The following is a 25463-nucleotide window of genomic DNA, read 5'->3' as shown; positions in this document are numbered from 1 at the left end:
CAAAACATAACAAGAGTTCCAGTAACTCATTTAATTGACAATGGAGTAGCAACCTAACAAGCAAGGAGCTCACACTTTATATCTCTTACAAGGTCTAGCAGCACACATTTCTTGACAAACAGATTATGTCCCAATTTCAATCCCAAACACCTCTTTGGTTCCTTATGAAGTTCAGTCATCAGGCATTGTTAATAATACTAAATCACATTCGACTCTTAACACTTGTCAGTTCCTCAAAGGGCAGCTATTTCCTACAGAATTTTCTTTCATGCCTTCCCTTACTTTCATTTCCATAATCACTCACCAAAAAACACAAAACTCTAAACTTAACATGTGTCCATTACAGCTATCTTTATGAAAGTCTGTGAAAAGCCACCTCCATTATCATCACACCAAAATCATGATTTCATTTAATCTAGCTCCTCTCAGAAGTGAATACGGATAAATCACCTCACAAAAAAGCTAATCATAAATATGTTAAAGCACTATTGTGATCAATGTCCAAATAACTCCCATGATTCGCAGCTAACTTGGACCCATGTACTTGAAAATGACACTGATGTACTCTGTCTAAAACTCATCCACATCCTAGGAACTAACATTCCAACTTGAAACAGTCCTTGTAGTTGTAGTTGTCATGACATTTCCTCTGCATTAAACCTATTTTCCATTAAATTATATTTAATGTTTTCTGCATTTCTAAGCTGTCTTACTGCTGTCATCCACAAACACATTTTTTCTTAATTATTTCACTGTCTAGTTCCAATTGAAAGGAAATTTAGCCTTAAAGTTCAACTAATGTTTCCTATTACATATAATAATCTCATGTCAAACTACTCTTCTGTTCTGACAGAACTATCATCTATAATATACCAGTTCCCTATCCCACAGTGCAGTTTTGTAATAAATATTTTTACATCTCATTATTGAATGCAGTTTCCATATCAATATAGAAAAGCTTTTACAAGATTTCTCCTCACTTATTAATCTTGGCATTTTTCCAATGGCAGCTGTAGAAATAAACAGATTAAAATTCAAGTAGAAGTACAAAAACTTACCTCAGAGGCACTTGTAGCAACTGAGCTTAGACTTGGTGACAAGATATTCTCCGAACTGACGCTGGTCATATTCTGCTTTGGCTGCTGCTCAGGTATCACTGGTGCAGAATTGACAGGAGCGCTGTGTACTGCAGAAAGCTGACCGCGAGCACTACCCAAAACCTGCTGGGCTGCTAGTAATGGCTGCTGACCCGACTCGCACAAGAACTGTCGAACCTGATTCTTTTGCTTCTGCATTACATGGTAACGAGTAGGGTTCTCCAACTCAGTGCGAACCTGAAAATGACAAATTGTTTGTACCTGCAGTTCTGAAATAAATCATTTTACCTGGGTATATTAAATTCACACTATATAGAACAAAGTGCCTGACACACCAGCTGCATAGATTTTTGTAAACATCGATTTCTCATTCAGCAGGAAACAAACAGATGCAGCATATAAAAAAGACAACATAAGAGAAAACATAATGGACTGCTTTGTAAAGCTAGTAAAAATCTGGCACTGTCAAATAGTAAAGTATCATACAGATGAAGTGTCATTAAAGCTATTAGAACTGTGTTGTATTATGTGACCACATTACTACCAGCAGTGCAGTAAACATCCCACTTTGACTCACAAGAGATGCAAAGCACTGGAATTCTGTCAAAGTAGTAAATGTACATGTAATTTCAACTGCTGTATGAAAAAAATATTACCTGATCATGGAATAGTAGAAAGAATATTTTCAGTTACTGTATGTGGACCACAGTTAAACAACACTAAAATGAGAACCAAGCGAAATAAAAAAATAAGTGCATGGCTAAGACAGAAAAGTTATGTAACACAATAACTTCTGAAATACATGAATAGTTATTTTACTTCATAAAAATATATTTATTTGGTTCAAGATGAGAAAACAGGGAAAAAAGCCACAGGAACAACTACACAAACCACAAAAAACATTTAGTTTAGAAGTACAAATGGATTTTTAATGTTGTACCTTCAGGGAAAAAAATCATTTCAAATAACTGTATAATGTCACTCAAAATAGCTAACTTTTCAAGAAGTCTCATTTTTCTCTACATTTGCAAAATAGTTCTTGCAAACCTACAGTGAAGATCTAGTTACCTAAGGATTAGGGGTCCATGGGGGGGAGGGGATCAAGAAACCAGCGTTACTTGTTGCGAAACACAGACTGGAAATACATAAAATTAAAACTGTGTTTGGTAACTAAAATAAGCTACAGAATACTTGTTACATAATAAAGTTTAATTTGCTCCATTAACTTCCAGATAGCATACTGTTTAGAACTGATATTGTTAATTCATTTGTACAGTGAACTCTGATGACAGTCAGGGAATAGAACTGAAGTGGCACAATGAAGTCCCTCTATTGATATAAATTATTGTTCACTACAGCTAAATTGTACCACTCTCAAATAAAGGTTCAGAGCACATCCCCAAAACAATTTGATGTGAAGGAACATTTAAAGTAGATCACAAAAAGAATCGTGTGTATGAATTGTTAGCTAAACAAAAGGCATGCAAAAGTGAATTTTAAAAGCATGAAAGACAATCTCTGTGCTTATGTCTGCACTATTTACATATTAAGTGGTTGTACTTTTAAGTACAGTGAATTCAAAGGAAGAAATAATTAAGCTGCTGGAATATGACACCAAAATGCTGAAAATGGAAAGTTTAACAACTGTTACCTATAATACAAAGGACAAACAAGTAAGTGCTATAAAGGAAGGGAGTGACAAATAATGAATTCCTGACTCAATATTTTAAAAACATTGTTGTAACAAACAGTAAAGTGTCCTGGAATTCAGTCTTATTGGATAAACGAGCATTTTAAAAATATTTTGAGTATGAAATGGGACATAAATGAAAATGGTAAAACAACTGAAAACAGCTGCAGAGATGTATTAATCCACATTGGCACAAACTACTCTCGGTAGCAGTGAGGAAGAAATATTAAGTGGAACATGAAATCTAATAGCTCAGTGCAAATTCTGAACACAACCTCCAGGCTGGTAATCAGTGGTATTATTCACAATTTACTGGCAAGTGAAATACACACTAATAGAAGAAACAGACAACAATGTGACAGCTTGAGGCAACATTCATTGTCCAATAAATGACAAATGTTGGGGGGGGGGGGGGGGGGGGGGAATGGCCTGTACATCCACTGGTTTGGCTCCTTTAATTTCAGCCACGTATTTGTAGATTTGTGCAAAATCCTAAAATGAAAGGGAAACAGATACATTCTGATGTTGGTGATAAATCCAGGGTGGAAAATTAAATTTAAAGAAAATCAAAACTGGAATGTCAATAGCTTAACAGCTAACCTGGAAAACCTTAATATTTCTAAAATTGATTAAGTTAAAATAGTGCTTTCAGAATGTGTACACATCCAAATTATGAGCTGAAATGGACACTATTTAGAAGAAGATTGTACAAAAGTTTTGAATAGTATTAAGAACTTTGTTATAGCTAGCAGTTTTTTTGGGAAAAGTAGTTCTCATAGATGCTCCTGCATACTTCTTGATGCCTCAATATGTTATAAATTAAGAGAATACTCAAATTTTTAAAATTAAAAAATGTGCACGAGAGCTGTTCTTTAAATAGTTTGACTACAGTGATTATTAAAATTAACATAATTCCTGGAAAAGCTGTAACAAAACTATCCTTATATAAATTCCAATTTATCCTAAACATTTCAGAGTACAAGAAAACATTGTGATGGCAGCAGACTTCAACTTAAGTGTGTTAAAGCTGTGATGTCATAAAATTTCATGACTTAAATCAGAAATCCAAATTCTTATTTTCTGAAATTACTGGAGTAAACAGCAGATAAGTGACCTGCATTGATAATATTATTACAATCACTCACTTTCATGATGGTAGTAAGTACTACTTAAACCTATGGATTTCTCACCATTCTACACTATTTATTTCTTGCCATTCTTCGCTATTTATTGACCTTCCAAACAAATAAAGCCTCAATAAATGTATATAAAAAGAAAATTTATTAAAGGTAACTTAAATTTTCTCCACAATAAGCTAAATGTTTTAAGCTGGCTTATAGACCCCTACAACTCAAGCACCAGAAACTATTACAACTATTTAAATTGTTTTTTATATGTACGAAACAATTTTTTTTTTCTTCCAAGAACCTGGGAAAGAAAGTAAATAGTAAAGACAAATGGATTACACCAAGAACAAAAATACCTCTTGCTAGTCAGTAGCAGCTCCAGAATCACTGGCAAATAATACCAGGGCCAGCCAAACGGAAATGAGACAGATTGAAAAAATAAGTACACTGTTTATTATTTTAAGAGTTACTGGCATAACTGTTAGTACATTTATCCCACTGTGAGACAAGACAGTCAGTGCCTTCATGGAGACATATTTGTGGTTGCCTATGGAACGACAACTGTACCAAGACATGCTGCTCTTCACCTGAAGCAAATCCACAGCCATGAGTATCTATCTTCAGGGCTTCAAAAATATGGAGTTGCATGGGAAGAAATTGGGAATGTATGGAAGATGTGTAACGGCTTCCCAGTGAAACTTCTACAGTGTAGTTAAAACATTATTTCACAACCACTGTCCATTATTATAAACCAATCCTTTGAGCACTGTCTTTTCCCAAAGGTGCTGAAATACGCAGAGATAACACTGTTCTTAGAAAAGGGATCAGCAGAAGATATGGAGAAGTCCTACCCTGGTTTTCCTGCTGGTGCAGCAAAACAAATTCAAAACTTCCGTATACTAAATGACAATTTTTTTACAATCAGGTTGGTTTCCAATAAAGAAAATGCACTGTAAATGCTATCCATTAATTTTTACAGATGATAAACACTACATTAGATAAAGGTAAAAGGATCACATGAGAATATTCAGTGCTCTGACAAAAAGAATTTTATAAACTGAATCATTCCTTACTTCTCCAGAAACTACAGATGCGTGGGAACAGGGATAGTGCATTAAATGGTTCAGCTCATACTAACAGATAAGAAACAGACAATAACAATAACTTCAGATTCATGGAATTATTACTCTTACTGGGAAACAATTTTCCCAAGGACTCTCATAGCCTTTCCCAATTCTATGTAAATGACCTACCACTTACTATAGATGTTCTGTTTATTTGCAGATGATACATTATTTTTAATTAAAAATCAGATAGATGAAAAATCCAGAAAGTGTTTATATGGCTTTATAAAATCTGGTTCCATCGAAATGGGATAAAACTAAATGTCACTAAAACACAAATGATGCAATTTGAAATTAGATAAAACTAAAGGTAAGACTACTTAGCAACTTCTGCAATTTTCACAAATGCCACAAATGTAGACATCAGAAAGTTAGTCTTTCAATGATAATTTGAATATGTTATTCATGATGGCATAATCTTCTAGGGGAATTCAACATACACTCCTGGAAATGGAAAAAAGAACACATTGACACCGGTGTGTCAGACCCACCATACTTGCTCCGGACACTGCGAGAGGGCTGTACAAGCAATGATCACACGCACGGCACAGCGGACACACCAGGAACCGCGGTGTTGGCCGTCGAATGGCGCTAGCTGCGCAGCATTTGTGCACCGCCGCCGTCAGTGTCAGCCAGTTTGCCGTGGCATACGGAGCTCCATCGCAGTCTTTAACACTGGTAGCATGCCGCGACAGCGTGGACGTGAACCGTATGTGCAGTTGACGGACATTGAGCGAGGGCGTATAGTGGGCATGCGGGAGGCCGGGTGGACGTACCGCCGAATTGCTCAACACGTGGGGCGTGAGGTCTCCACAGTACATCGATGTTGTCGCCAGTGGTCGGCGGAAGGTGCACGTGCCCGTCGACCTGCGACCGGACCGCAGCGACGCACGGATGCACGCCAAGACCGTAGGATCCTACGCAGTGCCGTAGGGGACCGCACCGCCACTTCCCAGCAAATTAGGGACACTGTTGCTCCTGGGGTATCGGCGAGGACCATTCGCAACCGTCTCCATGAACCTGGGCTACGGTCCCGCACACTGTTAGGCCGTCTTCCGCTCACGCCCCAACATCGTGCAGCCCGCCTCCAGTGGTGTCGCGACAGGCGTGAATGGAGGGACGAATGGAGACGTGTCGGCTTCAGCGATGAGAGTCGCTTCTGCCTTGGGGCCAATGATGGTCGTATGCGTGTTTGGCGCCGTGCAGGTGAGCGCCACAATCAGGACTGCATACAACCGAGGCACACAGGGCCAACACCCGGCATCATGGTGTGGGGAGCGATCTCCTACACTGGCCGTACACCACTGGTGATCGTCGAGGGGACACTGAATAGTGCACGGTACATCCAAACCGTCATCGAACCCATCGTTCTACCATTCCTAGACCGGCAAGGGAACTTGCTGTTCCAACAGGACAATGCACGTCCGCATGTATTCCCTGCCACCCAACGTGCTCTAGAAGGTGTAAGTCAACTACCCTGGCCAGCAAGATCTCCGGATCTGTCCCCCATTGAGCATGTTTGGGACTGGATGAAGCGTCGTCTCACGCGGTCTGCACGTCCAGCACGAACGCTGGTCCAACTGAGGCGCCAGGTGGAAATGGCATGGCAAGCCGTTCCACAGGACTACATCCAGCATCTCTACGATCGTCTCCATGGGAGAATAGCAGCCTGCATTGCTGCGAAAGGTGGATATACACTGTACTAGTGCCGACATTGTGCATGCTCTGTTGCCTGTGTCTATGTGCCTGTGGTTCTGTCAGTGTGATCATGTGATGTATCTGACCCCAGGAATGTGTCAATAAAGTTTCCCCTTCCTGGGACAATGAATTCACGGTGTTCTTATTTCAATTTCCAGGAGTGTATATAACAAGGCTATTAGTATTGCAAAAGAAAATAATTGGGAACATGCGATTAAAGAAAGATTATCATGTCATTCGCTGTTAAAAATTTTGAAAATACCAGGTGGTTATAATTAAACAGGTGGTGTTAAGAATGCTGCAGTGCAGGCTGTATATATCACAGGATGCTGAAACATTGTAGGTACATTCATTAATTGGTAGGCTCACGAGGTATGCTGGAAAAAATAATAGTTCCACTTTCTGCCACCAGGTGAAAATATGGCGCTGTAAGCAGCAAGAAAATGAAATGTTTCCTGTTTTGAAGACAGTATGCTATCTTGTCACTTGGCAATGCATGCAGATTTCTTTTTTTCCTTTTATGATGTAACTGTTGGTGTAAAGGGTTAAGAAGGCTGAAGTTTTCCATATGAAATGCAATGGCTATTGACAAGAAAGACGGTGCACTGCTAGTAAAGTTATTTTATCAGAACAGATTAAATAGCACTGCAGGAATGTCACCAACAGAAACAGCTGCAAAGAGGTCTCATGTCAATGAATGGACTAAAGAATGTCATCAAAGAATTTGAAGAAACAGGTGAATTAGGTGGTGCAGCTGGGAGAGGAAGATGACCCATTCCTATGGCAGCTGTTGATGAAGTTGCTGCAGCTATAAGCCAACCATGCAGCACATGCCTCAAATTCTGCAGCCAGTGCTCGAGCTGTGTCACAAGAATTCTCTCTCTTCTGGTCAATAGTTCAACAAATTTTGTGGCGCATCTTACACTTGTATCCCTACAAGATTCAGAATGTGCACCAAAAGAAGCCCCAAGAGAGTCTACAAAGCTGTGACTTTGTCCTTTGTTTTCTGGCACACATGGAAATGGATATGTGGCCGGGGAATATTCTTTTGATGGACAAGGCACATTTTATTCTACAGAGTGCTGTAAATAAACAGAACTGTTGTATACGGGGTCCTACTCTGCTAAAAGTGCTGTGAATACACAGAACTGTCACATACGGGGTCCTACTCCACCACGTGTTGTGCAGGAAAATTCACTGCACTCAGCTTATGCATCTATACGGTGTGATTTCACAAGCTCCTCCATTTTTGGTTCAGTTTTCTTAAAGGAGATGACACCTTGCGGGCCTGTTATATGTGCAGTGACAGCTGCACATTATAAGAACCTCCTTGTGCAACACAATTCCAGCTTTGCAAGAATGCAGCTGCCAGCAGTACAGTACTATTTTCATGCCAGATGGGGTGATACCACATGTCGCTTGCCAGGTGAAAGATTTGTTTTGAGAAACCTTCAGTAATGATTGCATCATCTCTATGGAATTTCACGATGTGTGGCCTTCCTGACCCGGTGCCCTAAATCCACGTGACTTCTGGTTGTGGGGATATCTGAAAGACCGTGTGTATCAGGAATGTATCGAGACTCTTCCTGATCTGAAGGATATCATACAATGACATATTGCCCTGATTACACCGGATATGCTGTGGGCAACTGTCGAACAAGGCATGTTATGGATGCGCAGCATGTTGCTGAATTGGGAGACCATACTGAAGACATGTTGTACCTGGTGAACATATCCTATTAAACTTAAGATTAAAGGAGAGCTCTCGCCAAGAAGCACTGAGTCATCGAGAAGGACAACTTGCTAGCTTTTGGAGCTATCCCTATCCTTTGACAAGCTAGAGAGTGTGCCCCCCCCCCTCTCTCTCTCTCTCTCTCTCTCTCTCTCTCTCTCTCTCTCTCTCTCTATCTCTCTCTCTCTCCCCCCTCCTCCTCCTCCTCCTCACAGGAAAGGCAGATGTCAGACTGAGATTAACTGGAAGAATCCTCAGGAAGCGTAGTTCACCCATAAAGAAGGTAGTTTATAAAACCAAACTTGAGTATTGCTCATCAGTTTGCATCCTTACCAGATAGGACTGATAGGGGAAATGTAGAAGATTCAAAGGAGGACAGCACATTTCACTATGCATTCATTTAGTGAGTGTGAAAATTTTAGGAAAATGCTAATCCAACTCCAATTTTAGACACTAAAAGAAAGGCATTTTGCATCACAGTGTGGCTTACGGTTAAAACTCTGAGAGTTTCAATTCCAAGAAGAGTCCATCAAAACATTGTTTCCACTTATTTATATCATGTATCTTGCAAAAGAACATCAAGATACCAACAATTGTCCTTACCAATCACCTTTCACAATGAACAGGAAAGGTGGGGAAATGATGTGGTACACACAGTATCCTCTACAACACAACTTAAGGTGGCTTGTGGAATATATACACAGAACTTTAAACTTCTTACATACCCATTAAAATGCTATGGTCAAGCAGCTGTATGTATGAGGTTAAAAATTTACCATCAACTAAATGGTAGGAATACATTCACTCTAGAGCTTTATTCTATGAAAAGGTTGCTATTTACTTTATTAGTGGAAAATTGCTATTATTACATTGAAGAATTCATGTATGACAATTTCACAGTTTGAAGAAAGGAATTTCATATTTTTCTGTAGACTGTAAACCAGTATGAGTATTGTACAGTTGTATCACAACAATGTAGGTGAAACAATGTAATAATTTTGTATCACAACTTACAAAAATGTTTCATTGTAGATCCTGACATGTCTACAGCATGACAAATCAAATCATATCTAGAGCAAAACTGAATTCCCTAAGAACCCAAGGCAAGCATTTTACATTACTGAAAATACCAAACTAATTAAAACTGTGCACCATATTGACAATTTGATCCAGCTCTCTGCCTTCCACTATCAACAGTACTGTTGACTCAATCAGATTCCATGAGACAAGTAGTAAATTATCCAAAAGGAACTCGCTGGACACAGACTCATTTCATATGCAAGTGTAATTGTATGGAACCTGCAACATGGATAACTGGAAGATGTAAGCTTCATCACAGACAGAACTGATTTCTCATACTCTGTTTCTCCTACTTTGTTTGGTTATACATTAACATACATACTCTGTAAATCACTGTGAACTGTGAAGAGTGACTGTGTGCGCTTTAATTAGTTTAATTTTGTCTTCATGCCGCCTATGGGGACAATACAATGGGAACTGAAGAATATCCCTAGATTTTTCACTCAAAATAGGTTCTTAAAATTTTGTAAGTAGCCTTTGGTGGCATAATTTTCATTATCTTCATGAATGCCAATTAAGATTTTTCAATATTCCTGTGATTCTCTTTCGTGACTGAAATGAATCTGTGACCATTCATGCCTCCCTTCTTCGTATGTGTTCAAGATCCCCCAGCTACATTATACTCTGCAAGCCAACTAACAGTGTGTAGTGGAGGGTACTTCTGTTCCACTTGTGAGTGGTGCATGGGAGGGATGATTGTCAGTAAGCCTCTGTATCAACTCTAATTTCTCAGATTTTCTGCTTGTGATCATTCTGTGAGTTTCTCTCTGTAATGCACAATGCCTCTCATGTAACATCTGCTACTGGAGTTGATAGAGCTTCTTTTTAAAGAACTTACACCAGGTAAACAATCCTGTGAGAAACATGCCACTCTTCATTGGGTGTTCTCAGTCTCTTATCAGTCTTACATGGTAAGGGTCCCAGATTGGTGAGCAATACTCAAGAATTGGTTGAACAAGCACCTTTTAAGATACTTCCTTCATGGTTGAGCTATAGTTCCTTAAGATTCTTCCTATGAATCTCAGTCTGGCATCTGACTTTCCTAATACTTGTTTCATGTGGTCATTCCACTTAGGGTCACTCTGCATAATTACTCCTAGATAGTTTATGGTAGATACTGTTTCCAGCAATTTATAATCAATAGTGGAGTTGTGTAGCAGTGGATTCCTTTTCCTGTATATGCGCAGTATGTTACATTTATTTACATTTATGATCAACAGTCAGAGCCTGCACATTCTTCAATCCTCTGCAGTTCATTCTGCAAATTGATGCTGTCTTCTGGTATTGCTACTTTCTTATAGATAGACAGTATTAAAGAGCTTCCCATGGTTTCTACTAGATCTTTTATGTGCATTGTAAACAATAATGATCCTATCACACTTCCTTGAGGCACTCTGGCAATTTCTTCTGCAACTGTTGATTTTATTCCATTAAGACCAACGTGTTGAGTTCTGTCTGCACGGAAGGCTTGAATCCAGTCACTAATCTGGTCTGATACTTCGCAAGCTCATATTTTTTTCACCAAACATCAATGCAGAACAGTATCAAATGCCTTCCTGAAGTCAAGGAACATGGCATCAAACTGAGTGAATGGACCTCATGGAGGAACAGAGCTAGCTAAGTTTTGCAAGATATCTTCTCTCAGAATCCATATTGATTTTTAAAAAGGAGATCTTAGTTCTCCAAAAACATCATAATTCTTGGGCATAAAACATGTTCCATAATTCTACAACAGATTGACATCAATGACATAGGCCTATAATTATGTACCTCTGTCCTAGAACCCTTCTTGAAAATGGGAATCACCTGCACTTTTTTCCAGTTGTTAGGTACCCTTCACTGCTCTAGCAATTTACAATAAACTGCTGCTACAAGGGGAACAAGTTCTTTCACGTAACCTTTGTAGGATCTTATACATACCTGATCTGGTCCTGATGTCTTTTCACTACTAAGTGATCATAGTTTCTCTCCTATTCTGAAATCAGTTATCTCCCTATCTGCCAATTCAGTGTTCATACAATGACTGAAAGGAGGGACCGTGATACAATCTTCCACAGTGAAACAACTTCAAAAGACTGAATTCAGCATTTCAGCCTTCTCTCTGTCTCTTTCTGTTTCGGTGCCAGTACTGAATAAATGAATAGAGGATTTTGAACCACTTACTGATTTTACATAAGACCAAAACTTCTTGGGGTTTTTACTCAGATCAGTTGACAAAAATTTACTTTTAAAGTCACTGAATGCTTCTCTCATTACTGTTGTTATGCTTATTTTTGCTTCATTCAGCTTTTGTTTGTCAACTAGGTTTTGACTTCTTATGAATCTGTGCTGAATTTCTCTTTCTTTTTGTAGCAGATTTCTAACAAGGCTATTAAACCACAAGATGTCTTTCCCACTCCTTAAGACCTTGTTCAGAACATACTTGTCTAAGGCATACTGAACAATGCTTTTGAATTTTTTTCCATTTGTGCTCCACGTCTTCATCCCCAGCACTGAATATTTGATGCTGACTACTCAGACATGCCACAATTTGTATCCTGTCATCCTTGTTAAACAAAAATATTTTCCTACATTTCTGAACATTCCTTGTAATACCAGTAGTCATAGTTGGTATCACAGTCTTATGATCACTGTTACCTTCCTCTATGTTAACCGATTCAATAACTTCAGGTCCATTTGTTGCTGGGTGCTCTTTACCTTCTTGAGTTGGTTCTCTAAATATCTGCTCGAAGTAATTTTCATACAAGACATTCAAAATAATGTCACACAAATATTTGTCTCTGGCAGTAGTTTTGATAGCATAAGATGGGATGCACAAGTAATCTGTAAGCAGTCTATTATGCAGACTGCATTTTCCTAGTATTCTGCCAAAGAACTGAAGTCTACCTCCTGCCTTACCTACGACTGAGCCTATGCCATGATTAATCTATACTGTACACAAGAGACATTTTAAAATCTTTGGACAGTTAAATGTTCAACATATGGAAAAAACACACTTACTGAAAGACTTTAGAATAACCAGTTGAAAGAAGATTGAGATTGACAGGCTAAAATAAGCTACAGAAGATTCAGAAAAAAATTGTAAAGTCTTTGTATAAGCTCATAAGGAGAAAAAGAGCGCTTTGAAAGAATTATTGGAAGAATGAAAGAAACACCACTGAATTTGTGGAGCGATTTTGGTATGATTAGTCAAAACTATCAAGTTAAACATGTTGCCGGAACAGGCAAGGAAGAAGAAATTATTCTGAAGCTTGCACTAGATACATGACTTGGCTCTCATCTCTTTGTTAGTCATCAAACATGGTATCAACATCTCACAGTTATTCCAGATTGTTGGGAAAAACTGTAGATGGCACCTCAACTTTTGTGCCCCATGTGCAGCAGCACTTAATTCATGAGAACTCAGGTTAAATTTCATATTCAGCCATTCAGATATATGTTTTACACAGCTTATTTCCTTCAACATCCCTGTCTTATCAGAGCTTAAAAAAAAAACAGTGCTGCTACAAAACCCAGTGGGACAAAGAAGCACGGGAACACCACGACTTCAGTACCCAGATGATGTGCAATAAGATCTACAAAATATTGGTGACCCAATTAGTGGACAGGGATGGATCTAATGATATCCTAGAGCAGGCAGAGGCCTATCATAGGCTGCAGGGCCACGAAGAAGAAGAATAAATGGGAAGCAGTAGTTAGTATCACTAAACAGGCCTCTGCAGAATATTCTTGAGTTCACAACACTCATGATTCTTAATATTACATATTTTTGAGCTCTGAAAACTTTAGCTTCCCTTTAAAAAAATCCATGTATCACATTATGGAATGAGAGAAAGCAAAGTATGCAAGTTTTTTCATTTTTATACTATCTATGTTTGACAGCATTCACACTGCAAATAGAGATTTTTTTTAGGCATTTCAGTAGTTTTGCAGTATGCTTCTCCCAGTTGAAGATATTACCAAGCTGAAATTCAAAGAATTTAACACTTTAACTTCTCCTATCTCTTTATCATTATATTTTATGTATATACTGGAAGGAAACCTCTTGAAAGTTCTGAATTGCATGTAGTGAGTTTTATCAAAGTTTAGTGATGAAGAATTGTGTAGGAACCATTTGTTAATGCCCATGAAAATTTCATTAACTTATCTTTCCAAAACTATATTTGATTTTCTATTCGTTGCAGTGTTTGCATCTTCTGCCAACAAAACAAAATGGGTATCTGGTAATGTTACAGATGAAACATCATTGACATACAGAAGAAAAAAAGTACAGGGCCTAAGATGTGTGTGGTGACCCAATTAGTTCCAAGTTGGATGATGCCTCATATATTAATGCATGTCTCTTTCCTATTGAAAGCCCTTGTTTCCCATCATAGATATAAGATCTGAATCATTTTGCAGCATTTGCTGTTGCACAATAATATTCTAGTATGCCAATATTCCTTTGAAAGATCGCAAAATACACCAGTAGCCTATAATGTATTGTCTACTAGATTAAGAACATTCTTGCTTTATGTGTAGTGTAGATAGCCTTCTTAATATCAGAACCCTTTAGAAATCCAAACTGTGACTTCACCAATATATTATTTGTTATCAAATGGTTAAGAAGCCGATTGCATATTATCTTTTCTAAAAGTTTCGAGAATATTGGCAAAACTGAAATTGGATGGAAATTTGACAGTATTCCTTTACCTCCTTTCTTCAATGAAGACTTAACTTCAGCACATTTCAGCCATTCCGGAAACATCCACCAATAAAAACTGGCTACACAGAAAACTTAATATTTTATTAAACTCAGAAGCACACACTTTAATTAGCTTTGTTGATACTTTATCATAATCAACAGATTCACTTGATTTTAAAGATTTTAGGTTGGATATTACTTCTACTGGTGTAATGGGGTCACATTCATATTGCTGAAGTTAACTGTAAGGACTGATCTGATATATTCCATGACAGCATCTACTGAACCTGACAAAGTAATGTATTGTAGAGTAACTTCACACCTTTGTAAAAATAAAGTTTTAACAAAATGTCAGTTTGGTTTTCAGAAGGGTTTTTCAACGGAAAATGCTATATATACTTTCACTAATGAAATATTAAATGCTCTGAGTAACCGGAAGTCACCCGTTGGGATTTTTTGTGATCTATCAAAGGCTTTGCATTGTGTAAATCATGGAATACTTCTAGATAAGCTCAAGTACTGTGGTATGAATGGGACAGTGCTCCAATGGTTTAAATCATACCTAACTGGAAGAGTGCAGAAAGTTGAAATAAGCAGTTCACATAATATGCAAATAACTGGGGATTTCTCAAACTGGGGACCAATCAAGAATGGGGTGCTGCAAGGTTCGGTCTTTGGTCCTCTGCTGTTCTTAATATATATTAACGACTTGCCATTCTATATTTACAGAGATGCAAAGCTGGTACTTTTTGCCGATGATACTAGTATAGCTATCACATCCAACAGACAAGAATTAACTGGTGAAATTGTAAACGATGTTTTTCAGAAAATCATTAAGTGGTTCTCTACAAATGGGCTCTCATTAAACTTTGACGAAACACAGTATATACAGTTCCACACAGTAAATGGAACGACACAATTAATAAACATAGACTTCAATCAGAAATTGGTAGCTAAGGTAGAATATTCAAAATTTCTAGGTGTATCCATTGATGAGGGGTTTAACTGGAAAAAACACACTGAGGATCTGCTGAAATGTTCAGCTACTTATGCTATTAGGGTCATTGCAAATTTTGTCAATATATATCTGAGTAAATTAGCTTACCATGCCTATTTTCATTCTCTGCTTTCGTATGGCATCATATTCCAGGGTAACTCATCATTGAGTAAAAGAGTGTTCATTGTACAAAAGCGTGTAATCAGAATAATTGCTGGAGCTCATCCAAGATCATCGTGCAGACACTTATTTAAAGAGCTAGAAAATTTGTTATTAACAATCTGAATGAATTCAAAAGTAATAGCAGTGTACATGGCTACAACACTAAGAGAAAGGATGATCTTCACTACTCAAGGTTAAATCTAACTTTGGCTCAGAAGGGGGTAAATTATGCTGCCTCAAAAGTCTTTGGTCACTTACCTAATAGCATCGAAAGTCTGACAGATAGCCATATAGCATTTAAAAGGAAATTAAAAGAATTTCTTAATGGCAACTGCTTCTACTCATTAGATGAATTTTTGGATGTAGTAAGTGGGTAATTTCCCCAACACGCCCCCCCCCCCCCCCCAAAAAAAAAAAAAAAAAAAAAATTAAAATATTAAGTGTCATGTAATATTTCGTGTAATGTAATATCTTGTATAGACACCTTTTATTAACCTGACACATTCCACATCATTACGAAGTGTTGTATTCATGATCAATGGAACAAGTACTAATCTAATCTAACATTACCAACTTTTCAGTCACAGTTATGAAATGCTTGTTAAAAAGCTCTGCAACACAGTATACATGTTCCCAATATATTATTTATTCTTAATGCTATCTGCTCATCTTAATGTCTGATCTACCAGTCTCCTCCTTCACTATACCCCAAACTATCGCTATTTTGCTATCTGATATGATTATCCTTTTTCCTATATTGTATTTACTTTGATATTAAAGATAGTAATATGGCAATCAAAGTAAATGGCAATATGTCCTGTAATGAGCTATACCAAACATCAGACCAGTTTCTGAGTGATAAGTTGTTTCCTTTTGGTTTTAAAAGGTACCTTTACTTCTCGAATAATCCACGGCTTCTTTGTAGACTCTGGAGTAATCTGGGTTAATTTTGGGGAAAACAGTTGAAAAAGAAAGTAAGGACATTATTAATAAAAGTGTTGCATTTTTTATTCACACCATGTGGACTGTAAACACCACTCCATTTAACGTGTTTGAGAAGCCTGCTAAAATAATTAATTTTGAACTAATGTGTATTACAGTTTATATCCCGTTCAGTGCCAACATTTAACAAAAGCAACTGCATGTCATGGTATGAGAAGCCATTGTAAGGTCTGTGCACCATAGTTCAGAAAAAAAGGAAGTCGTATAGCTATGGCAAATGGTAAGTATTTACTTTTGTGCCTTAAAAATTATATTTAAAATTAAATATAATCAATACTGTCTCTGCACATACTTCTGAAATGCCCATAACAATTACCTGTAGCACTTGTGGCGGTACGTCAATACCAAAGCTGTGAATGTTGACTGGAACTTTAATAGATGTTGAAGCACTTTGCTGCTGAGCCTGCTTCTCGGCCTCTCTCCTCTCCTCCTCCTGCCACTTCTCCCTCATCAACTGAAGCTTCAGCTGTGTACGGGATGTAGGGGTCACAGTTTTAAATGTCGGTGGACTGCAATTTGTACAAGAAAAAAAATACCATTTAGACCATAACATAGTATGTGGCATAGCAAATCTAGTGTAAACTCTACATGTAGTTAAAAAGAGAAACAATACAAAACAATGTTTCCTCAAAGATAAAGTGTGACACTCAAACTAGTACCTTAGGCGTATTTAAAAAAATCTACTTACAAATTTCTCTGGGTTTATAAAATCAAAAATTTATTATTCTTTTCTCTTGTTTATAACATAGACCCTTCACTTTACTCCTTAATACAACAATATAAGATACAAAAAACAGTCAGTGTATTACACTAAAGAGGAGACTAGCCACACAATGGCTGTTTCTTCACAGCAATGCCTTGAGAAAAATTACAGAACTTATGATACTGTACCTCCTAATCTGCAAAGACTATCTTACCTTAGCCAACTTGTTAATTTTCATTATTTTTCATTTAGATTTTCATTGATTATTTATATTCATCACAACAAATGAGGGCCTACTTTCACATTTCTTGATTATAATGTAGATTTTTCACACATGAACTGTCACACTGAGCTCAAGGTATTGAGTATATTTTATCTAAACAGGCTTTACCATAAGCTGACATTTACTTTGAAGGTCCCCCCACATCGAGGTAACTTTTGGGTAGAACGTGTGGACGTAGGACCTAATACTCTATTGTACTTCTAAGTACTCTTCAGAGTACAAAATAATGCATTTCTGAGTACCCATTTTTACTCCGTATTTTCCACGTACACACAGTTCTACACTGAAGAGCCCAAGAAACTGATACACCAGCCTAATAGCATGCAGGGCCCCGCGGGCACGCAGAAGTGCTGAAACACGACGTGGCATGGATGTGTCTAATGTCTGAAGTAGTGCTGGAGGGAATAGACACAATGAATCCTGCAGGGCTGTCCATAAATCTGTAAGAATATGAGGGGTGGAGATCTCTTCTGAACAGCACATTGCACGGCATCACAGATATGCTCAATGATATTCATGTCTGGGGAGTTTAGTGGCCAGTGGAAGTCCGTTTTGTGACTGTTAGCATGTGATGTGTGGCTGTCCTTTATAGATTAGATTAGTTTTTCATTCCATAGATCCATGCTGAGGAGATCCTCGTGGATGTGGAACATGTCTCTTTTTTTTTTTAAGCTGAAATAACAATACTAATAGTATGAGTATATACAATACACCATTTGTTTAGAAGGAGTTGGCCACTAGTAAGTCTTTCAGGCTCCTTTTAAACTGATCTTTTAACAGCTTAATTGTCCTCAAAGTTAGAATTTGTAAATTTTGAAAAACAAAACCTTACACAGTTACTGACAGCAAATAAAACTTTAAGGACAAGGATAGCCATCAACAGCTGTTTCAGCCACATGCTCTTCTGGTGTTGTGGGTTGGAGAATGCCACAGTGAAATACAAGAAGGCTACTGCAAGGGCCTAAAACAAATAAGGCAGGTGTTCACCATCTACTTCAATGACTTCCTTATACTGCCAGTAGAAGTAATACCCTAATATCTCATGGAAGTAAGAAGAGTAATTCCACAGTTAGTAGACAGAGATCGAAATCACCAGTCTCCTTCAAGAAATCATCTTGCCTGCCATATTTCAGTAAGTGGCAAGGAGTGTAATGGGCTAAACTATAGCTAGGTGAACTGAGGTGATACTACCAGCATATCTATCACATGGAGAAGTTCAACTGATGTCACTGAGAAGACAACATCTCTGTGTTTGATCAATAGCAATGGAAACTTGAACTCTGGTCTGATTTGGGAGTAGCTGAAAAACTACTCTGCAATTATAACTGTGTAGGCTTCTGTGGCCAGAGTCAGTCAGCATGAAAGTTTTCTGGGCATGGTACCACATCACATTATAAATAATAATCACTGATGAAACCAATGTTTCGGCCGCAGTTACTGTGACTGAAATGTTAGTTTCATCACAGTTATTTACAATATGATGCAGTACCACACCCAGAAACTCTCATGTTAACTATTCTTCTATTGTGTATCCAATGTGAGCAAGTGTATTGGAAACACTCTTGCCATAATATATTTGTTACTGATAACATTTTGCATCTTAAAAATCTTCTGATGGCTTGTAAAATCTATATGGGCTGCTAGATGAACTTCAGTGTGACCCATTGTTGCTTAATGCAGCCAAACTCGATGGCTGTTGCACTTCTTGATGTAATTTAATCCACACACTTGCACTTCTTCATGTAATTTAATTCACGCACTCCACTTTCATCAAATACTCTTCATGCTTGTGTTGGCATGGTAGTGGGTAACTTTCTCTTCATTTAATAGCAGTACATACTTTAACTATAATGACATCTGTCTGTTATTGACTGATTTTTGAGAAACATTCCTTGCCCTTGCTTGAAGCAAATCCTAACACAGAGTAAATAAAGACTGGAAATGATGCAACAGTCGACAGTCGTTAGTTATTTTCACTTCCCATTATAAATTATAACGATGTGGAATAAGTCACTTTACATTCACATCACAATTTAATTTGTAAATATGGCTACACGCTGATCATTTAAAAGGTTGGTTTGTCAGTGTTCTTTTTATATTGGATTTGAGTTAGTAATTCCTACCCACCACCTTTCACACATTACAATAACAGAAATTCTTCTATGCAATAGAAGGAGTTGTCAAAGAGAAAGTTTTTCACTTTGTTTTCAAATTTTACTTTGCTGTCTGTCAGACATTTTACATACTCGGGTAAGTGATCAAAAAATTTTGTTTTAGCATTGTGCACCCCTTTTTGTGCTCAAGTCAACCTTAGTGTGGAGAAATAAATGTCATTTTTCTTTCTGGTATTCTGCTTATGTGTATCATTGTTCCTTCTGAACTGCACTGGATTATTTACAACAAACTTAATGAGGTATATTGTGAACCATAAATCATAATGTCCAACTCCTTAAACAGATGCTTACAGTATGATCGTGGGTAAGTACTACATATTATTCTTACAGCATGTTTTTGAGTAATGAAGACTTTCTTTCTCGAAGATGAGTTACCCTAGAACATTATTCAATATGACATTATTGAATGAAAATATGCAAAGTATTTCAACTTACTGGTTTCTCTCTTCCCAAGATTTTCATTTGTTCGAAGTACAAATGTGGATTAACTAAGTAGTTTTACAAGTGCCTTTTCCAGTTAAAATTCTCATCAATACGGACATCTAAGAATTTTTGAGTTTTCACTGTATTTATCTTTTCCTCGTCATGTGTTACACTTATTGGTGTAGCAGCCCTAGATGTGCAGAACTGAATATGTTGGGTCTTTTTAAAACTGAGGGTGAGACCATTTGCAGGAAACCAATCAATCATAGTTTTAGGAACATTGTTTACCATTTCTTTTGTTGATGCATGTATGTTCTGACTGAGTACAATACTAATGTCATATGCAAGAAGAACTAATTTTGCTTGCTGTATATTAGACAGAAGATCATTTGCATTATAAGGTGCAATATTAGACTTAAGATTGAGCCTTGAGGAACACCATACATGATTTCTCCCCACTCCGAGCAATGTCTGGGACTATGCTGGTTGAATTACTAAGCACGACTTACTGCATTCTTTTGGCCAGATATGACATTACCCACTGGTTGGCTATACCATCAATCCCATAAAACTTCAATTTATCTAGGAAAATACGGTGATTCACACAGTCAAATGCATTACAAAGGTCACAGAAAATACCAATTATTTGATGCTTGCAAAATTTGCGTAAATCATGGGATTCTTTTAGATAAGCTAAATCATTATGGTTTGAGGGGGGCAGTGCACAAATGGTTTAATTCATACTTAACTGGAAGAATGCAGAAAGTTGAAATAAGTGGTTCATGTAATGTTAAAAAAACAACAGCTGATTCCTCAAACTGGGGGGCTATCAAGTATGGTTTCCGGACACATGTCCACATAACATATTTTCTTTCTTTGTGTGTGAGGAATGTTTCCTGAAAGTTTGGCCGTACCTTTCTGTAACACCCTGTACATTAATGACTTACCATTCCACATTGATGAAGATGCAAAGTTAGTTCTTTTTGCTGATTATACAAGTATAGTAATAACATCCAAAAACCAATAAACTAAGTGATGTAATTGTAAATGATGTTTTTCACAAAATTATTAAGTGGTTCTCAGCAAACGGACTCTCTTTTAGATATTAGATTTTTAGATATAAATTAAGGGGAAAAAAACCAACTTAAACATTAGTGTCATGCGACACTTTGTGTAATGTAATATCTTGTACAGACATCTTTTATTAACCTGACACGTTCCACATCATTACGAAGTGTCGTATTCATGATCTATGGAACAAGTATTAATCTAATTTGGTAAGCGAACTTGTAAATGGTTTTTCTCAGCAGAGCAACTCTTCTGAAATCCATACTGTGATTTGCTGAGGATAGTAATGTTGCTCAGGTGAGATACTATTCTATAACAGATCACCTTTTCAAAAATTTCAGGAAATGTCAGCAATAAAATAGGTCCGTAGTTATGTCTCTCGGGAAAAACGCAGACGGATATGAGGGAACACCTACCCATTTGTCGCCAACTTGGGTAACGACTGTCGCGCGCGATGATGGGAATTAAGATGGCGGAGCTACACTATTTTGAGTATCCAACGAAGTATTAAAGATGTTTTGCTTCCGATCGTTGGAAACGTAAATATTAGTTTTTAACATGACAATAAACTCGTATTTCAAGGGGTCATGTGCAAGCAAATTGTGTTGATGGGGTAAATAGACATAAACACGTAGGAAACTAGACAGCTATTTGGACTGCCCATTACAATCCATAGCTGCCGCAATTATTGAAATTTGTATTTTCAACCTGCTGATAGCGCTTGCACAAAATAAAGTTATAATCTTCCAGCCTAATGTACTGATCGCACACTTTTCCTTGGCTCCTGGGCGGAGGCAAGGAACATAGAACAAGGGCGGAGGATTCTACGAGCGGAACCTTGTGATCGTCTCGTAGCTCATTGGCTGCTGAGGCAAGCTCTCCCTCCTCCTGCCAGAGCAGCCAGCTTACAGCTTATAAAAGGAATGAACGTGTAATAGGTTAATGCATCGCACAAGTAATACGACAGTTCATAGCGAGTCGCGACAGGGACCAGGTACAGTCTTTTGGCTCATTTCTGTAAATAATACTATCACTACGAACAACACCGCACATGGGTCTACACTATATTCAAAACGGCTGCTTATTGTTACAATACTGACAAGTAGCTAATGCTCGCTGCGACCGTAAACATTGCAGTGTCGTACGAAGTCAGCCAACTTCACTGATCGCACGGGGCCCCCAAGTAGACGTTCGCTATCAGTAGATCTCTCAGTCTAAGCCACCAATCAATGTGTTGCCAGACACAAAAACTTCTTATTCATATTCTTTTGCCTAACCAATTCACGACATGGATTCCGGAGACAGCGATCGTGTGAGATCCAACTCGCTTTATTTGCTCATGAGACCCAGAAAATACTACATACAGGCTCCCAGGTAGATGCCATTTTCCTTGACTTCCGGAAGGCGTTCGATACAGTTCCGCACTATCGCCTGATAAACGAAGTAAGAGCCTACGAAATATCAGACCAGCTGTGTGGCTGGATTGAAGAGTTTTTAGCAAACAAAACACAGCATGTTGTTCTCAATGGAGAGACGTCTACAGACGTTAAAGGAACGTCTGGCGTGCCACAGGGCAGTGTTATGGGACCATTGCTTTTCACAATATACACTCCTGGAAATTGAAATAAGAACACCGTGAATTCATTGTCCCAGGAAGGGGAAACTTTATTGACACATTCCTGGGTTCAGATACATCACATGATCACACTGACAGAACCACAGGCACATAGACACAGGCAACAGAGCATGCACAATGTCGGCACTAGTACAGTGTATATCCACCTTTCGCAGCAATGCAGGCTGCTATTCTCCCATGGAGACGATCGTAGAGATGCTGGATGTAGTCCTGTGGAACAGCTTGCCATGCCATTTCCACCTGGTGCCTCAGTTGGACCAGCGTTCGTGCTGGACGTGCAGACCGCGTGAGACGACGCTTCATCCAGTCCCAAACATGCTCAATGGGGGACAGATCCGGAGATCTTGCTGGCCAGGGTAGTTGACTTACACCTTCTAGAGCACGTTGGGTGGCACGGGATACATGCGGACGTGCATTGTCCTGTTGGAACAGCAAGTTCCCTTGCCGGTCTAGGAATGGTAGAACGATGGGTTCGATGACGGTTTGGATGTACCGTGCACTATTCAGTGTCCCCTCGACGATCACCAGTGGTGTACGGCCAGTGTAGGAGATCGCTCCCCACACCATGATGCCGGGTGTTGGCCCTGTGTGCCTCGGTCGTATGCAGTCCTGATTGTGGCGCTCACCTGCACGGCGCCAAACACGCATACGACCATCATTGGCACCAAGGCAGAAGCGACTCTCATCGCTGAAGACGACACGTCTCCATTCGTCCCTCCAATCACGCCTGTCGCGACACCACTGGAGGCGAGCTGCACGATGTTGGGGCGTGAGCGGAAGACGGCCTAACGGTGTGCGGGACCGTAGCCCAGCTTCATGGAGACGGTTGCGAATGGTCCTCGCCGATACCCCAGGAGCAACAGTGTCCCTAATTTGCTGGGGAAGTGGCGGTGCGGTCCCCTAAGGCACTGCGTAGGATCCTACGGTCTTGGCGTGCATCCGTGCGTCGCTGCGGTCCGGTCCCAGGTCGACGGGCACGTGCACCTTCCGCCGACCACTGGCGACAACATCGATGTACTGTGGAGACCTCACGCCCCACGTGTTGAGCAATTCGGCGGTACGTCCACCCGGCCTCCCGCATGCCCACTATACGCCCTCGCTCAATGTCCGTCAACTGCACATACGGTTCACGTCCACGCTGTCGCGGCATGCTACCAGTGTTAAAGACTGCGATGGAGCTCCGTATGCCACGGCAAACTGGCTGACACTGACGGCGGCGGTGCACAAATGCTGCGCAGCTAGCGCCATTCGACGGCCAACACCGCGGTTCCTGGTGTGTCCGCTGTGCCGTGCGTGTGATCATTGCTTGTACAGCCCTCTCGCAATGTCCGGAGCAAGTATGGTGGGTCTGACACACCGGTGTCAATGTGTTCTTTTTTCCATTTCCAGGAGTGTATATAAATGACCTAGTAGATAGTGTCGGAAGTTCCATGCGGCTTTTCGCGGATGATGCTGTAGTATACAGAGTAGTTGCAGCATTAGAAGACTGCAGCGAAATGCGGGAAGATCTGCAGCGGATATGCACTTGGTGCAGGGAGTGGCAACTGACCCTTAACATAGACAAATGTAATGTATTGCGAATACATAGAAAGAAGGATCCTTGATTATATGATAGCGGAACAAACACTGGTAGCAGTTACTTCTGTAAAATATCTGGGAGTATGCGTGCGGAATGATTTGAAGTGGACTGATCATATAAAATTAATTGTTGGTAAGGCGGGTGCCAGGTTGAGATTCATTGGAAGAGTCCTTAGAAAATGTAGTCCATCAACAAAGGATGTGGCTTACAAAACACTCGTTCGACCTATACTTGAGTATTGCTCATCAGTGTGGGATCCGTACCAGGTCGGGTTGACGGAGGAGATGGAGAAGATCCAAAGAAGAGCGGCGCGTTTCGTCACAGGGTTACTTGGTAAGCGTGATAGCGTTACGGAAATGTTTAGCAAACTCAAGTGGCAGACTGCAAGAGAGGCGCTCTGCATCGCGGTGTAGCTTGCTTTCCAGGTTTCGAGAGGGTGCGTTTCTGGATAAGGCATCGAATATATTGCTTCCCTCTACTTATACCTCCCGAGGAGATCACGAATGTAAAATTAGAGAGATTCGAGGGCGCACGGAGGCTTTCAGATAGTCGTTCTTCCCATACGCGACTGGAACAGAAAAGGGAGGTAATGACAGTTGCATGTAAAGTGCCATCCGCCACACACCGTTGGGTGGCTTGCGGAGTATAAATGTAAATGTAGATGTAGACCAAACTGACACTATCCAATCTAACCTCTATCACGTGCTACGCTACAGATCAGTGTCGCTACAGCCAATATTTCGTATTTCAGTGGAAATAATTAAGAACTGTTTCAACATAATAAGTTTTAAAGTATCGTATACACCCAGACATTTATATGAGTTGATTGATTCTGTTTCTCACTGATATTGTAAGTCATGGGAGACAAGGCTATAGTCAGGAGTGCCCCAGGGAAGTGTGATAGGAGCGCTGTTGTTATCTATATAAGTAAATGATCTGACAGACGGGGTAGCAGCAATTTGCTGATCATGCTGTCGTATACCGGAAGGCGTCGTTGTTGAGTGACTGCAGGAGGATACAGAATTACTATCTGGCGTGGTTAATGGCAGCTTACTCTACATGCAGAAAAATGTGAGTTAATGCAGATGAGTAGGGAAAAAAATCCCGTAATGTATTAGTAGTGTACTGCTTCACAAAGTCACGTCGATTAAATATCAAGGCGTAACGTTACAAAACGATATAAAATGGAACGAGCGCGTAAGGA

At 39.2% G+C, this 25463-nt stretch overlaps 1 protein-coding gene across 2 annotated transcripts in view; it reads right to left on the bottom strand.

Moving 5' to 3' along the window:
• The window catches only part of LOC126184875 (microphthalmia-associated transcription factor), a 402286-nt gene that overhangs the window by 220931 nt on the left and 155892 nt on the right, over window positions 1-25463 (bottom strand). For both annotated transcript variants that reach the window (XM_049927499.1, XM_049927498.1), the window contains exons 2-3: window positions 16710-16902; window positions 1059-1334 (exon numbers count right to left, since the gene is read on the bottom strand). In XM_049927499.1, the coding sequence (XP_049783456.1) occupies window positions 1059-1334; window positions 16710-16902 (469 nt within the window). The remainder of the gene's footprint in view (window positions 1-1058; window positions 1335-16709; window positions 16903-25463) is intronic.

Source organism: Schistocerca cancellata, chromosome 4 (genome assembly GCF_023864275.1).
Source record: "Schistocerca cancellata isolate TAMUIC-IGC-003103 chromosome 4, iqSchCanc2.1, whole genome shotgun sequence".
NCBI lineage: Eukaryota > Metazoa > Arthropoda > Insecta > Orthoptera > Acrididae > Schistocerca > Schistocerca cancellata.
The sequence above is the reverse complement of the archived record's forward strand: the minus strand, read 5'-3'. Positions and strand labels throughout refer to the sequence as shown.